This window comes from Xyrauchen texanus, chromosome 12 (assembly GCF_025860055.1).
Source record: "Xyrauchen texanus isolate HMW12.3.18 chromosome 12, RBS_HiC_50CHRs, whole genome shotgun sequence".
NCBI classification, from domain to species: domain Eukaryota; kingdom Metazoa; phylum Chordata; class Actinopteri; order Cypriniformes; family Catostomidae; genus Xyrauchen; species Xyrauchen texanus.
In genome coordinates, this window is record NC_068287.1 from 43262784 (window position 1) to 43280605 (window position 17822).

At 39.2% G+C, this 17822-nt stretch overlaps 1 protein-coding gene across 13 annotated transcripts in view; it reads left to right on the top strand.

The window, feature by feature from the left end:
• LOC127652796 (nuclear factor 1 X-type-like) overlaps window positions 1-17822 on the top strand; it is a 211539-nt gene that overhangs the window by 67052 nt on the left and 126665 nt on the right. For 12 of the 13 annotated variants that reach the window (XM_052139179.1, XM_052139180.1, XM_052139186.1 and 9 more), the window contains one exon: window positions 10469-11000. In XM_052139179.1, coding sequence (XP_051995139.1) covers window positions 10469-11000 — 532 coding nt within the window. Of the gene's footprint in view, window positions 1-8792; window positions 9502-10468; window positions 11001-17822 lie in introns of those variants that run through there. The other variant, XM_052139183.1, reaches the window with a different exon arrangement.

Below are 17822 nucleotides of genomic sequence, written 5' to 3' on the forward strand. Positions count from 1 at the left end.
ATCTGTACGGGGCCAAGCAAAGATTATGGTGATACGCTAGTATTTGGGCAAAGAAGTTGATTTAATAAAGTTTGCATTCATGCAGTCAGCAATACTAAGAAGACCAAAGCATTTCATACATTTATGCACTGGACAGGTGCTTATATCCAAAGTGACTTACAGTTCATTACAGCTACTGTATGTGTTTTATATGTGAGTGAAATGTAAGATGACATTTATTTGATGAATATAAAACAGAAATGTAATGTCTCTCTTTGGCGTAAGCCCCGTCTGGCGGTCTGAAGAAGTTGTACTCGGAACCGTCATATCCTGCCGGAGATAGGAGGCAGGGGCGAGGAGCCTACCCCCGTGCAGGACGGGACTCAACAGATGGTGGTGGGGTGGAGGAGGTTGCTGTGTTAGCAGACTGAAACAGCAATGTGATAGATTGTGAGCAGACTTATGAAGCAATGGCTTACATGTGATTGGCTGGGAATTACCCCTCTAATGGTGCGATGATGTACAGCTGCATTGGGGGATAAAATGTGTGTAGCGATCATGAAAATAATGTCACAATGTAAGAAATCTTAATGGCCCTAAAAATATAGTTTGTTTTCTATGTGCAAATGAAGTCTCTTATTTACTGCTTTTGGAGTAAAATAGGACCCAGAAATGTTCATGACTTGTTTTATGAAAATCAACTATTCGTGATAGTGGAACATGCAGTCAGACTATATGGGGTAAATTGTCACAATTGGTACCTGACATTAAATAGCCTTTTAAAGGCTTTTCAGCCAATTTAATCAGTAAAACAGTTGTCAAGCACCAAATAGAATAACTGTAATAGCATTGTTTAAGTCAATAGTAATTAATAGTATAAAATTGCAACATTGGTCAACTTAGTAGAAAGTAAATATTTTGCAGGTAATAATTTTATCATATATTTATGCTACAGTAAAATGATCATATAACATCCAACTATTTAATTTGGCAAAAAAAAAAAAAAACACTAATATCACGCATAATACCTATTATGATTTTTTTTTTTTTTTTATTAGTTAAAAAAAAAAAATCATTATAATACACACACACACACACACACACATATATATATATATACACACACACACACATATATATATATACACACACACACATATATATATATATATACACACACACACACACATATATATATATATACACACACACACACACACACATATATATATACACACACAAACACACACACACACATATATATACACACACACACACACATATATATACACACACACACACATATATATATATATACACACACACACACATATATATACACACACACACACATATATATATATATACACACACACACGCACATATATATATACACACACACGCATATATATATATATACACACACACACACACACATATATATATATAAATAAATACAGCTAATTGTGTCTCTCGCAGCTGGAGTTGTGTTCAGATATGTGGGGTAGTCTTCACTTAGATATCTGAAATATACAGTAATTAATATGAATATTACCATGGAAACATGAAAAGGAGACAGAAGGTTCATCCTCATTTGGCAAATTGTCTTCATCATAATATTAAGGTACAGATCTCGCTACGATATGATGCGACTGCAGCCTTCAAATATATTTCTTTCAGGAGAAGACGAGGTTATTTCCGTTTTTTGTTGTTGTTTTATTCAGTGTAAGTTTTTAAGGTTTCTATAATAGCAGCTCATTTCACAGTACCTGTAACATCAATGGCAGAGGTGTCTCTATATGAACACACACAACTGAGATTTCATTAGGACTAGTAAATAACATCCGTGCTTTGGTAAACACTTCCACGTTTGGGATACTTTTCACTGCTGTCAAAAAAAAAGCAATGTAAATGAAATATTGAAATGGATTTATTTTCTGTTACAGTAAATTGATATTCGCAGTGCTTCATTTTGCATATTTTTGAAATGTTGAAAGATATAACATTACTATTATTTATTTAATATATTAGCTACTATAGATAATTAGGACATTCATAAATGTTTATTTGAAATCTGATGGATAAGAGGCCTATTTTAATGAACGTATCCAAGTTAAGATTTTAAAACTAGTTGGATTAGTGTGTCTAATGTTGTTTCACTCTTCCTCAAGTCCTCATGAATGTGCTGGTTTATTCACATTTTGAATATAATGTTGTTTACGTCCAAACACCAGCAACAATCATCAACATTCGGTTATCCGACGACGACTGCGCTCTCAGATTGAATAAGTTCAGCCGAGTTTCCTTCTCAATGTTTATTTTTTCGGGGGTCCCAGCTATTCGTTTTATTCTCTCTGAATCACGAAGATGTGAGACTTGATTTTCTTTCCATTATAGAAACAGCATCAGGCCGTTTATAATTTAGGCTTCCAATGTTTATGTTTTTTTTTCTTTATAGTTGTGCCAGCTCAGTGAAAGTAGGGTAATGATCACACTTTAAGGAATTTGTGCAACTTTGCCAACTTGACAGGTTTTTGTGAGTGTGTGTGTGTGTGTGTGTGTGTGTGTGTGTGTGTGTGTGTGTGTGTGTGTGTGTGTGTGCGAGTGTGTGTGTTTGTGTACGAGTGTGTGTGTGTGTGAGTTTGTATGTGTGTGTGTGTGTGTGTGAGTGTGTGTGTGTGTGTGTGTGTGCGAGTGTGTGTGTTTGTGTGCGAGTGTGTGTGTGTGAGTTTGTGTGTGTGTGTGTGTGAGTGTGTGTGTGTGTGTGTGTGTGCGAGTGTGTGTGTTTGTGTGCGAGTGTGTGTGTGTGAGTTTGTATGTGTGTGTGTGTGTGTGTGTGTGTGTGTAAGTGTGTGTGTGTGTCTGTCTGTATGCGTGACTGTGTGAGTGTGTGTGTGCGAGTGTGTGTGTGTGTGTGTGTCTCTCTGTATGTGTGACAGTGTGAGTGTGTGTGTGTGCGAGTGTGTGTGTGTGTCTGTCTGTCCGTATGTGTGACTGTGTGAGTGTGTGCGAGTGTGTGTGTGTGTGTGTGTGTGTGTGTGAGTGTGTGTGTGTGTCTGTCTGTGTGTGTGACTGTGTGAATGTGTGTGTGCGAGTGTGTGTGTGTGTCTCTCTGTATGTGTGACAGTGTGAGTGTGTGTGTGCGAGTGTGTTTGTGTGTGTGTCTGTCTGTATGTGTGACAGTGTGAGTGTGTGTGTGCGAGTGTGTTTGTGTGTGTGTCTCTCTGTATGTGTGACAGTGTGAGTCTGTGTGTGCGCGAGTGTGTTTGTGTGTGTGTCTGTCTGTCCATATGTGTGACTGTGTGAGTGTGTGTGTGTGTGTGTGTGTGTGTGTGTGAGCGTGTGTGTGTGTGTGTGCGAGTGTCTGTGTTTGTGTGCGAGTGTGTGTGTGTGTGTGAGTTTGTATGTGAGCGTGTATTTATCACTTTGTGGGGACCAAATGTCCCCATAAGGATAGTAAAACCGAAATGTTTGTGACCTTGTGGGGACATTTGTGTGAGTCCCCATGAGTGAAAGCAGCTGTATAAATCATACTAAATTATGTGTGTTTGAAAATGTAAAAATGCAGAAAGTTTGTCTGTGAGGGTTAGGTTTAGGGGTAGGGTTAGGTTTAGGGGATAGAATATAAAGTTTGTACAGTATAAAAGCCATTATGTCTATGGAAAGTCCCCATAAAACATGGAAACACAACGTGTGTGTGTGTGTGTGTGTGTGTGTGTGTGTGTCTGTGTGTGTGAGTGTGTGTGTGTGCGAGTGTGTATGTGTATGTTTGTGTGAGTGTGTGTGAGTTTGTATGTGTGTGTGTGTGTGTGTGTGTGTGAGCGTGTGTGTGTGTGTGTGTGTGTGTGTGTGTGTGTGTGTGTGTGAGTGTTAATGTGTATGTGTATGTGTGTGTGAGTGTGTGTGAGTTTGTATGTGTGTGTGTGTGTGTGTGTGTGAGAGCGTGTGTGTGTGTGTGTGTGTGAGTGTTAATGTGTATGTGTGTGTGTGAGTGTGTGTGTGAGTTTGTATGTGTGTGTGTGTGCGTGTGTGTGTGTGTGAGTGTGTGTGTGTGTGAGAGCATGTGTGTATGTGTGTGAGTATGTGTGTGTGTGTGTGTGAGCATATGTGTGTGTGTGTGTGTGTGTGAGCATATGTGTGTGTGTGTGTGTGTGTATGAGTGTGTGTGTGTGAGCATATGTGTGTGTGTTTGTGTGTATGAGTGTGTGTGTGTGAGCATATGTGTGTGTGTGTGTGTTTGTGTGTATGAGTGTGTGTGTGTATGAGTGTGTGTGTGTGTATGAGTGTGTGTGTGTATGAGTGTGTGTGTGTGTGTGAGAGAGCATATGTGTGTGTGTGAGTCTGTGTGTGTGTGTGAGTATGTGTGTGTTTGTGTGTGTGTGTTTGTACAACTGGTCATTTATATTAAGCAGAATTTAATATTGACATGTATCCCTTTCTTTTTAAAAATATCAAATAAATAAGTACCCTATATGGTTCTGTTTGGATCTCTGTCAAATAAAATATTCATAAATAATAAAATAATTTATATATAAAAAAGCTTATTTCTGCAATTGCTGCCCATTAATAGCCACCGCTTTGACAATCGACTGTTGTGACTTCCGTGTTGGTCTATATGGAGTCAACGTTATATGCCAGTAAAATGTATTTAGATCTATGCCAATCATCTTTGCCACATAATTATTTAAAGCAGTGAAATTACACAGACAGTCCCTATAGCCTACATTATTCAGGATTGTGCTTACTTGGATGAACGGCCAAATTGGAATCGATCTGCACTGATCTGAAGGTGTTTGGGTGTGTTTTTGTTATTAATAATTGGTTTTGCCGTCATTGACAAACTCACACAAATGATTCTCTGGCGCTCGTCACCAAACACTCTTTCCAGCTCGTTCATTTCCATCCGACTGCTGGCACACACTTAAGACATGATGTCTTCTCCCTTTTTAATAATAATATTTTAGGAACAGCCGATGGAAAAATAATAATAATTTAATTGAGCTGGCAGATAGATTGGGTTTAAGTGATGTTCTTTGGCAGAGACAAAGTTAACAAAAATGTATTAAAAGTTTATTAACTGTTAAATGTATGTGAAGGTCTTATTTGACCTCTTCAGGGAGTAACGGGGCTCGTGGGAACTTTGCTTAGAAAATTGGCCATCCCTTGTTGATTTTCGTATTAAGGGCATTTAACAGTTGGAAGAAACATTTGACGACGTTAGGACAGACACAAGTCTCATGCAAATTCCCGGATGTCTAATGCGGAAGTAAACGCGCAGGTGTCGTTAAGGACATGCTAATTATTAATACTAATATTTTGCCCTTACCCAAACCCCTTATCGAAACTTAACCAATCAGTAAAGTGTGTAAACATGATAGGAAGCTGTTGTGTGTGACAGAAGCAAGTAATTGTCGCGTATTCAATGGAAATGATGTCCAGTGAAAGTCGTCACGATTTCACCGTGAGAGTGTGTAGGACAGACATGATATAAGTAACAATGATGATCAATATATTTTAACATTATATGAATATTATTCACACTTTTTTTAATTGGCATATTAGTCCAGTTTTTAGTGAAACCCTGTCTGTTTGAATATTTGAAATGCTTGCCTACGGACGCGAATGACCGTAACTGGTATACAATTGGTATAAAATCAATCAATCAATCAATAATCCATTTAAACCGCATCTGCGAGTAATATGATATAAGACACAAATATTGAGTAAATAGTCAGGTTTATTAATATTGATAATCACAATAACAATTCTTCCGGTGAGTAATGTAAGCGCAGTGTAGTTCTAGCGGGAAGATTAGCGCCTGTGCATCATCGCAGCATTAGCGGGGTAACTCCCAGCCAATCACATGTAAGCTGTTGCTTTATAAGTCTGCTCACAATCTATCACATTGCTGTTTCAGTGTGCTAACACGGCAACCTCCTCCACCCCACCACCACCTGTTGAGTCCCGTCCTGCACGGGGGTAGGCTCCTCGCCCCTGCCTCCTATCTCAGGCAGGATATGATGGTTACGAGTACAACTTCTTCAGACCGCCAGACGGGGTCTACGCCAAAGACTGACATTACATTTCTGTTTTACATTCATCAAATAAATGTCATCTTGGTCAAACCAGATTTTGGAGCGGGAACTGGTAACAGAAATTTGTGCTTCGGTTTTGTTATGTTTTTACGGAACTCTGCAGATATTAAGACGATAATAGAGATGTTTGAGTGTCGAGGAAAGACAGGAAAATAGTAAAAAAACAAGAAAAAAACAAGTGATATTTCGGACATTGGCAGGGCTGAACGGGGAAGAGAAATCGGCCCGGGATTTTGCATAGCAAGTGGCCCAAAAGTTGTTGAGCGGGGGAGGGAAGGGGAGGGGAGGGGGGGTGCTGTCCTTTTAGCTTATCGTGGCACATTCGGCCCGTTTCGCAGCCGACCCACCGGCCTACTTGTTTCTCCCGATGGCCAGTCCGCCCCTGAACGGCCCCAAAGTGTGTCGGCCCACCGGGAAAATGCCCGGTATTACCAGTCCCGCTCTAGACGTTGGTACAAAAGAGCTCTGTAGCTGTTTCTCAATGACTAATAGTTGTAAATAGTGAGTTGGATTAAATGCCTTCTTCTGGCATACTTCAAATTGCTATTTGTCATTGAATGAAATAAGTGATTGCGCTTTAGGCAACTGAATTTTGAAATGCACATGTTGATCAGGACCTAATTATCTCATCCTCACACTGCTAGCACTAGAGGAAGCCATTAAGGGCTGTGTTTCAAACAGAGAAGGGATTGTTTGAAATAAAGGTGCTGCTTTTATTGAAACAAATGCTTTCATAAACAAATTCAGCTCTCCTCTGGTTGTGTGCTTCAATTAGCATCTTATTAGAGAGCTCAAGCAGGTGTTGGTTTTTACACATAGAGGAAACACTAATGAAGAGTTTTTCTGTGATGGGAGAGCGTTATCGCCATACACGGGTCCAATGATGTTCTCTTGGTGTCTCATTTAGGAGATATTTGCATATGTTTGCTAATCCAGCATTTCAAATCAATTTCCTTTCCTTGTTTTGTGGGAAGAACGGTGGCCAAGCAGTCATTCAACGGTTTTAAAACGTCAACTAGAAGCGATCAAGAGCTCTGACTCGGTCTAGTTTAGTCTCATTTAGGATCTCTCTCTCAAAGTATCACTGCTCATGGAAATATGGGTTATTGTGGAGATGCCAGGTTCTTGTGTTTGGGGTGTTCAGGAACGTCATGGAGTGATCCTACTGATCCATACTCTTATCTAGTGTAGTCGACCAATATGGCTTTTTAATATACCCAGAGGTCATGGGCACATATAATACAATTAAATAGCAAACAAGCTGAATCCAAAATGAAAGGAATTAAATAATTATTTATTTACTTTTTTTTTACGGAATTGTCCATTGCTCCAAATGGTCACACATAACGACTGATGCCAAAAATCTCAAAACTCTCATTTCGCACTTTATTGGGAACACCTGTACACCTACGTATTCATGCGATTATCTAATCAGCCAATCGTGTTGCAGCTGTGCATACAATCATGCAGATATGGGTCAGGAGCTTCCGTTAATGTTCACATCAACCATCGGAATGGGGAAAATATTTGATCTCTGTGATTTCGACTGTGGCATGATTGTTGGTGCCAGACGGGCTGGTTTGAGGATTTCTGCGATTTTCACGCACAACAGTCTCTAGAGTTTACTCAGAATGGTGCCCAAAACCCCCAAAACATCCAGTGAGCAGGGCTGGACTGGTTATCTGGCATACTGCGCATTTTCCCGTTGGGTCGACGCACTTTGGCGACCGATCAGGGGCGGACTTTGCCATCGGAACAACCGAGCGGGCCAGTGGGTCGGCCGCGAAACATGCCGAATGGGCCGCGATAATCTAAAATGAGCCGTTGCCTTATGCACGGACAACACGGACAACAAAACTGCAACAAAACACCCCGCCCCCCCACTTAACAAGTCGGCCGATTTCACTATGATGAAATCCAATTGTGACTAAATGTCTCAGAATTGTGTTCGTTTAATTGAGTAAATTGAACAAAGCCGCTAAAATCCCTTTTTTATTTGTTATTGTTTGAGTGTACCCACAAATGATCAGTGTATGTGCGAATGTATTGCAGTACGTTTTCTACGCCGTTCCAAACAGCTCTGCCAAGTTGTTTGAGCAACTTTCGGGTCAGATATCTCCTTTCTTTTGGCCTCCTTCATCAAGCTCCTCGTGTTTGGTGCTGTAATAGACATACGCAGCATATGTTTATTTTAAATTAGAGATGCACACGGTGGCGTTCGGGGAGCGAGGGTTGCACGGTTGCCCTCGCCTTTGTCTCGGGCACTAAATCCATGAGCAGCTGCCGGCTCTGGGGTCTGCTGGGAGTTTTGGGGGCTGTGCACTTTCTCCCATAACCCTGTGCCAAGGTGGCATAGCGCAAACCAGAGAGGGGAGCGTTGGTAGGCGATGGTATCCATGAGTCTTGAGGGCACGGTTGCCATGACAAGGTCGATGGGATGCTGAACTTTGCCTTGGTGGTAGATTGGAACTTGTCAGATTGGCAAATTGTGCACCATTGGACTGGACGGCGTGCTTTCACTCACCCAATCTCTCCCTCTCTCTCTAATAGTGCCACCAACCCCCCTTATACTCCCCTCCCTTTCGGCTCTTCAAGCTAACGTATTGGCTGAGCTACAGGCATCTTGTTGCCAAATAGGTGGGCCCTACTCGTGTTGGCAAATTCTCAGGCAATGGTTAAGGAAAGAACGCAGAGAGGACGAGATAGAGAGTGCGGGCGATCGAGAGCGAGAGAGAGAGTTGGAGAGAAAAGGAGTAAAAAAAGCAGCAGCACTCGGGATTGCCAGCGGTCCTGCGAGCTCGTCCAGCATTGATTCGGGTCTCTTTCATTCTGCCCATATTCTGCGCTTTGCATTAGCCAGATCACCCCCCACACACACACACACACACACACACACACCCCTTCGTCGCTGGAGTGTGTGTGCAGCACTCTCTGAGTCTTCTACAGGACTCAAAGATCTAAGAAAACACTTATTACGCTTTGCCAAGGATTTTTTTTCGCCTTCGTTTACATTTTTGGTTTTTATTTTGGAACGCGAAAGAGTTTATTTGGAGCACGGCTTTTCTATTTAAGTATTTATTTATTTTTTCTCATACCCACACGATTGTTTACATTTTTTTTATAACTATTTTGCCAACACTTTTGCCATCTCATAATTCCACCTGGAACCGTTTGCCGCACGCAAAGCAAAAAAGACAAAATTTGAACGAATTTCTCCGATCTTAAAATTGACTTCTTTCCTCCGGCAATTGGAGCATCTCCATTTTTTTTTCCTCTTTTACCCAAGTTTTTTTGTTTTTTCTGGCAAATTCTTCATCTCCGCCAAGCCAGCAGTTGTTTCGTTGCAAGTGGCAAAGAACTGGTCTGGGTGTATTTTTTTTGTTCGACCCTGAACGGCGTGCCAAATTTATGATGAGAGTGCAAAATGGTAACTACCAGCCTTTCTCTCTCTGCTCCTGTTTGCAGTGTGGTTTTCATGGTGCTATCTGCCGTCTCGTGTGTTGAAACCTAAACATGCCCGGATTTCTGCCACACGACAACAGCCCCAACAGAGGATTTGATGGCAGGTCTTGAAGGGACGCAGTTTAGCCGCGGTCTTGTTGTGGCGAGAGTTGGCGGAGAGGGTCTGGGGCCAGGGCCGCCGTGGAGCGGTTTAGGCTTTGTCACTGAGCACTGTGTGGTGAAGGTATTATTGGAGAGCTGAATGAGTCTTCCATTGCCGTGGGGATCGGCAAGCTTTTCTTGGCCTGACTTAAGCTAAAGAAGCTGCTTTTTTTGGAATCACGGAATCACGGAATTCCTGTGCTCCCTCTGCAGTGCTCAAATGTTGAAACTGTTTTAAATTTAGACTAATTGAATTCTATTATTCAGAGTGATTTTTTTTTTTTTAAATGGCTTTGGGACTGAAGGGGATTTTGGTGCATTTTTTTTTTATGTTTCCTGTTGTGAGAAATATTTAAATTGAGAATAATGAATAATTACGGATACTCAGTTTCCACCAAACCTAGACTAAATGGGTAGTTTCCAAGTTAATCCGTGTAACAGAGCAAATTGATCTACACTGCAAAAAATGTTTTTCTTACATGTTACTTTTGTCTTGTTTTCCAGAAGAAAAACCCCAAAACAGCCTTAAAACAAGATTTTTTCTGATAATATTGAATTGAGTTTATTTTTTTGAACCCATTGGCAAATCCTTTTTTTCTTCCTTTTTGAATAATTTAAAAGAAGCTTAAAAAAAGAAACGTACTCAATGAAGTCTTATGATCTCCCTCAATTTTGCTTCTCAAGTGAATTCATCTTGTTTTAAGGAGTTTTACATGCACTGCAAGTGTTTTCATTGTTCTAAAACATCATATAATTATTCTAAAGCTCTGAAATTCTCTTCTGTCCAACAGGATGAATTTCACCCCTTCATCGAGGCTTTACTGCCACATGTCCGCGCCTTCTCCTACACCTGGTTCAACCTGCAGGCCCGCAAGCGCAAGTACTTCAAGAAGCACGAGAAGCGCATGACAAAGGACGAGGAGCGCGCCGTCAAAGATGAACTGCTGGGCGAGAAGCCCGAGATCAAGCAGAAGTGGGCGTCCCGACTGCTCGCCAAGCTCCGCAAAGACATCCGCCCGGAGTTCCGCGAGGATTTCGTGCTCACCATCACAGGAAAGAAGCCGCCGTGTTGCGTGCTGTCCAACCCCGACCAGAAGGGCAAGATCCGCCGCATCGACTGCCTGCGGCAGGCGGACAAAGTCTGGCGTTTGGACCTGGTCATGGTGATTCTCTTCAAAGGAAGTCCGCTGGAGAGCACGGACGGAGAGAGACTGGTCAAATCCCCGCAATGTTCCAATCACGGCCTGTGCGTACAGCCGCATCACATCGGCGTGTCCGTGAAGGAACTGGACCTGTACCTGGCCTACTTCGTCCAAACTCCAGGTGAGCGATACACACTATACTCGCTGCAAAGGCAAAACGTTAGGTAGACGATGATGTCTGGCTCAACTGTGAAAATGAGCTCATACACATTTGGCTGGGCAATCCAAAACCTCAGATTGTGACGTAGTTACTGCGTTTGGCCTTTGTAGGGCAGTACACAGGCTCATACACACATGTCGAGAGAAGAACTGTATGTAAGTAAGACTCCATGTAAAAACTCAGGAAACTCGGTCCAGTTCTATTCCGGGATGTATCTCAAAAACATACATGAACATGAATACAAATATATGCAAATACACATTTCAGGATGAGGCTGCGTTATGTTTATTTCTTTGTGTTAATGGATTTCTGTTCGGTTGTCTTTGTGGTTGCATTAAAACTTGGAGTGTGTGTGTGGAAATTATAAAACTTTTAAAGTGAACAGGTTTACAGTTGATGCATATGCAGTGTCTTGTGCCTGAACACACACACACACACGCTCACACACTCACACACATACACACACACACACACACTCACCCACACTCACACACACACTCACTCACTCACACACACATACACACACACACACACACACACACACTCACACACATACACACACACACACACACACACTCACCCACACTCACACACACACTCACTCACTCACACACACTCACACACACATACACACACACACACACACACACACTCACACACACACTCACTCACTCACACACACTCACACACATACACAATCACACACACACTCACACTCACACACACTCATAAACATACACACACACACGTACTCACACACACACTCTCACACTTGCACTCACACACTTACACACACGTACTCGCACTCACACACACACACTCACAAACACACACACACTCACACACACACGTACTCACACACACACTCTCACACTTGCACTCACACACTTACACACACGTACTCACACACACACTCTCACACTTGCACTCACACACTTACACACACGTACTCGCACTCACACACACACACTCACAAACACACACACACTCACACACACACACACACACACACACACACTCACACACACTCACTCACACACACACACACACACACACTCACGCACACACTCACAAACACACACACATACACACTCACACTCGCACTCACACACACACTCTCACACTCGCACTCACAAACACTCACACACTGACACACACACTCAGACACACTCACACACTCACACACACACTCACACACTCACACACACACACACACACACACACACGTACTCACACACACACTGACACACACACTCAGACACACTCACACACACACACACACACTCACACACACACACTCACACACACACTTGCACTCACACACACACACACACACACACACACACGTACTCACACACACACACTGACACACACTCAGACACACACACACACACTCACTCACACACACTCACTCACACACACACACTCACACACACACTTGCACTCACACACACACTGACACACACCTCAGACACACTCACACACACACACACACTCACTCACACACACACACTCACAAACACACACTCACACACACACTCACACACACACACACACACTCGCACTCACACACACTCTCACACTCACACACACAGACACACACACACACACACACATTCGCACTCACACACACACTCACACTCTCACATGCACAGACACACACTCTCACACACACACTCAAAAACACACACTCGCATTCACACACACTCTCACACTCACACACACACAGACACACACTCTCACACACACACACGCACTCACACACACTCTCACACTCACACACACACACAGACACACACTCTACACACACACACACACACACACTCTGGTAAAGAAATAAATTAAAAAGAGTAAAGAAATATTGAAATATTGTGTGTTAAAATTCAAAACAATCAAATGACAAATAACAATAAATTCAGGGTTGTTGGAAATCATTGGATTTCTTTATTTTTAAAGTAGCTCGGTTTGAAAGAGTCTAACAAGTGTAAAATTATTATTATTGTTGTTGTTGTTTTTAAATAATACCTTGGCCACTGGTTTGTTTATAGATAGAACTAATCCGTTATATTTTAATTATTTATAAAGAACTTTATAAATGTATATAATTTATTGAAATAACTTTATTTTATATTAATAATAAATGATTGTTAGTTATTGCAGTTGTGATTTTGGTGGTTGTTGTAGTTTTAAATAAATTGTATTATTTATATATTATTACTTCTTTGTTACTAATTCTTCATATTTGTATTATTTCTATATATTCATATATAAATTAATACATTTATATGATTTATTTCAATACTTGTATTTGTACAGGAAATCATAGTGACGATGTGAGTGTGATTTTGGAGGTTGTGGTAGTTGTGCAAACTGTGTTTAGTGACAGTTCCTTTAAAAACACACACAATATTGTATTTGCATAGTTATTAGCTATAATCTGCGCACTCACAGTGCACAACAAGGCAACATTTGCAATTGTTTTCATCTTTGTTGTGATACAGAGCCATAATTCGGTTTGTTGGCAGGGGCCCTGAAAGAGATTTTGTTGCTCATGCCGAGTTTCCCTTTTGCACCGTGTGGAACTCAGTTTGCCGCTTCACCGTGCCGCTCTTTTCCTGTTTAACGGTACGCCAGGGCTCAGATGATCTCCTGCTGACCCGGTTGAATATCCTGTCTTAATCCGGACACTATTAACCGGCCTGATGGCACATTGTTCCAGTGACATCCGCTTTGATGGAACGTTACTGACGCGATTGTTCGTTTTCTTTACACACGGGTAAATCGTGTTTTACGTTGTTTGTTTTTTGCAAAGACCGTTCTCGAAGCAAATGGCTTAAATGGCTAGAGGTAGTTTTCCTTTAGGAAAAATCCTTTAGGAACGCCTGCCAAAGACGAGGCCTGGTTTGGATCAGTTCGACTTTTACTCTCTGTGAGTAAAGCAACGTTTACATTTTGGTTCCATCCCAAATGGACAGACTTTGTAAACGGTTGTATTTGCATACCGAAGATCAGCGGCTATAACGCACGATTTGAGAATCGTGTAATAAGAGGGATTTAGGGTCTAGTTTCAGCTGGACAAGCCGGTTGTTTAGCCGACGAGATGCGTGTCGTATCGTCCCATGAGAGCAATTAATGACGTTAAACTGTAGCCGAATCAAGCCTGTACCCCAGAGCACGATACTGTAATTACACTCAGTTTTCTCAGGACATGCCGGCTATATTAAAGATGGTGATTAATGGGAGTTTTTGACGAGCAATTCGGATTAGCCGTCTCGCACGCCTCTGGAAAAAAAAACGTCTTGTTTGTCTTCTCAGCGCTCCGTGTTTGTCAGAATGATGAATGCGTTCTCCGGGGGTTAGTCATCGCTGGAGCGAGCTTCGTCATACGGCTCAAAGTCTATCGCAAAGTCATGATATAAACATGTGCCTGCTCTCATCTCCAGTCCAACTGTGTCCAGTTCAGACAGCCGGTGAAAGGCAGCCCCAGAATGCCACGAGAAATCACTCCAGCTTTGAGCTGTTAAGGAGGCTGAAAAGCTGACAACGGTGAAAAGAGGGGAACTAATTGTGCCTTTTTCCTCTCTGAAAGGGAAATCGATTTATATAGTTGAATGACAATAGACTTGTAAAGTCCGTTCAGGCGTTAAATCGCTTGTTTCACAGAGATCCGTCTCGTCTGGATAATTTCCAGAGCTTTCAGAGGTGTTGAAGATATCAGCGAGGTGTTGTGATTCTAGCCTCAGAGTCGCTGTGGTGTGGGACTAGCGCACTTTACATTTCTTTCGTTTTTTTGGCAACCGTTTTTTTTCTTAGCTACGCTATCATTTTCCCAGTGCGTACCCAAGTCTGCGAGCCATCCATTTATACTCCAGCTGAATCTAATAAACGATGCAACTGTTCGGCCGTTAATATGGAAGATTACGCCGCTCTCTATTTTACCATAATGTTACAGGTCACTACGGTGTCTGCAAAGGCATTGAAGTGGGCCTAGATTTGAACGTTAGGAAATATATCCAAATTTAAGTTGAATATTTATCCTAGAATTTTCCAGGAGACCTTTTTCCCCCAATGCGTACACATGCCTCAGGTCAAAACGTGTCCCTCAGAGAGGAAATGAATGGGTAAAAGTGATAAAGTTGGCCGTTTTCAGGCCTTTGGGCGGTAAGGAAATACTTCTGTTCCTTCTTGGCTGGTAAACAAGATGAAGCGGCGTGTTGTGCGGAGCTTACAGATCCCCGCTGCTCGAGGCCGTGACCAGACCAACAGAGCAAACAGTCACCCGCACTGACCACTGATACACAACTTTGGTGTCCTTCACAGGCCTTTGGTCATTTTGGATTTTGGCCTGGATGTTTGAGATTTGACTGTGTGGTGTTACTTGGACTGAACTCAGGTGACTGTTTTGCCTGTGTTGGTTGCGTTTATGTGTGAGAAGGTTTCTTTGTGTGCTAAGGGCAAGAGAATGAGAGATACTTGCTTAAAAATGCTTTTTAGACACTGGGGAAATATTCGGCCATTTGTTTGTTGCTGCAATTCAGGTATGGTACAAATACATACATCTGTATGTTACATTTAAATACAATTCAGTTCATTGAATGGCTGGAAATATTCAAATATATATATATATATATTATGTACACATTTATACATAATTTCTCTTTTTAAAAGGATATCAATCTATTTTAACAGGCATATTGATTAATATGTTTTCTGGTTTTAACAGCTAATTTATAATGATATATATTTTTTTATTTTATTTAATATGTAGTATTTTAATATTACAATATTTGTTAAATGTGATGCATTGTTTAGTTTATAGTTTACTGAGATAATAAATATATATATAGTTATTTTTGCTTTATTGTGTGAAGGTAAGATATTAAATTAATATTAGCTTGAAACCTAAATGTCAAGCACATATCATATTAGAAGATATAAATATATATTTATATGTGAAATATGTTTATTACATTAAATATGTTTAATATATATATTTATTTATTTTATTGATCAAAACACAAATTAACAAGACAGCAGCTTATACAAGAAACCAATGACACACACACACACACACACACACACACACACATATATATATATATATATATATATATATATATATATATATATATATATATATATATATATATATATACACTATATATATATATATAAAAAAACTGATTTGTTTTATAGATATAGTAGTGCATACAGGTACTGTGATAAGTTTAAGGAATATGCTATTTTAATGTGATATAATAGTAATCATTATTAATAATTACATTTTTCTGGTGATGTTGTGGAGAGAGAGATAATATATTTAAATATGTTTCAAATATATTAAATATGTTAATGTATTAAATCGATAGGTAAGACATAAAATTAATATTTGCTTGAAACTTAAGTGTGAAGCACATATCATATTAGAGGATATAAATATATTTATTCATTAAATAGATCCAAATATGATAAAAAAAAATAAAATAAAATAAAAGCATGAGAAATATCAAGTGCAGAAAACATTCTAGTTTTGTTGGTTTTTCTTTTTTAACATTAATAATATTATTATTAATAAATAAATAAATAAATAGTTATATATTATATTAAATATAATTATTTATATATTATATTACATATATTTATTTATATATTATATGTAAATATAATTATTTATATTTTACATTAAATATAATTATTTATATATTATATGAAATACAATTATATATTATATTAAATATAATTATTTATATATTATATAAAATACAATTATATATTATATTAAATATATTTATTTATATATTATATTTATTTATATATTATATTAGATATATTTATTTATATATTATATTACATATATTTATTTATATATTATAGTAAATATAATTATTTATATTTTACATTAAATATAATTATTTATATATTATATTAAATATAATTATTTATATATTATATGAAATAAAATTATATATTATATTATATATTATATTAATTATATTTATTTATATATTATATTTATTTATATGTTATATGAAATACAATTATATATTATATTAGATATATTTATTTATATATTATAGTAAATATAATTATTTATATTTTACATTAAATATAATTATTTATATATTATATTAGATATATTTATTTATATATTATATTAAATATAATTATTTATATATTATATTAGATATATTTATTTATATATTATATTAAATATATAACAAAACGTTCCAGTTTTGTTTTGTTTTTGTTTTTTTGACATGACATTAAACATTTCTATATATATATATATATGTATGCAATATAAACAGAAAACATGAGAAATGTTGAAGGATTAAAGGGTCTTTTGACTCTTGGCAAGGCTCTGGTTTTCTTTACGGCCTTTCGTTTTGGGGGAACAGCCGAATAAACTGCAACGGTGACTTGGAAATGGCAAAGACCCACAAGCAACATTAAATAAGATGAAGCTCTTCTGTATATTATTTGTTCATTTGATTAATATTGTTATTATTATTTTTTGCATTGTTGTGTTTGTTCAAATAGAAAATAGAACCGGCGGGCAGATAATAAAGATGGTGTAAAATGCCAAGTTGGAAACAAAAGCCGGTCTGCGGAGGGAACTTTGACTGGTTGGTGTGTGTGTGTGTGTGTGTGTGTGTGTGTGTGTGTGTGTGTGTGTGTGTGTGTGTGTGTGTGTGTGTGTGTGTGTGTGTGTGTGTGTGTGTGTGTGTGTGTGTGTGTGTGTGTGTGTGTGTGTGTTTGGCACAACCGTACGGATCTCGGCTT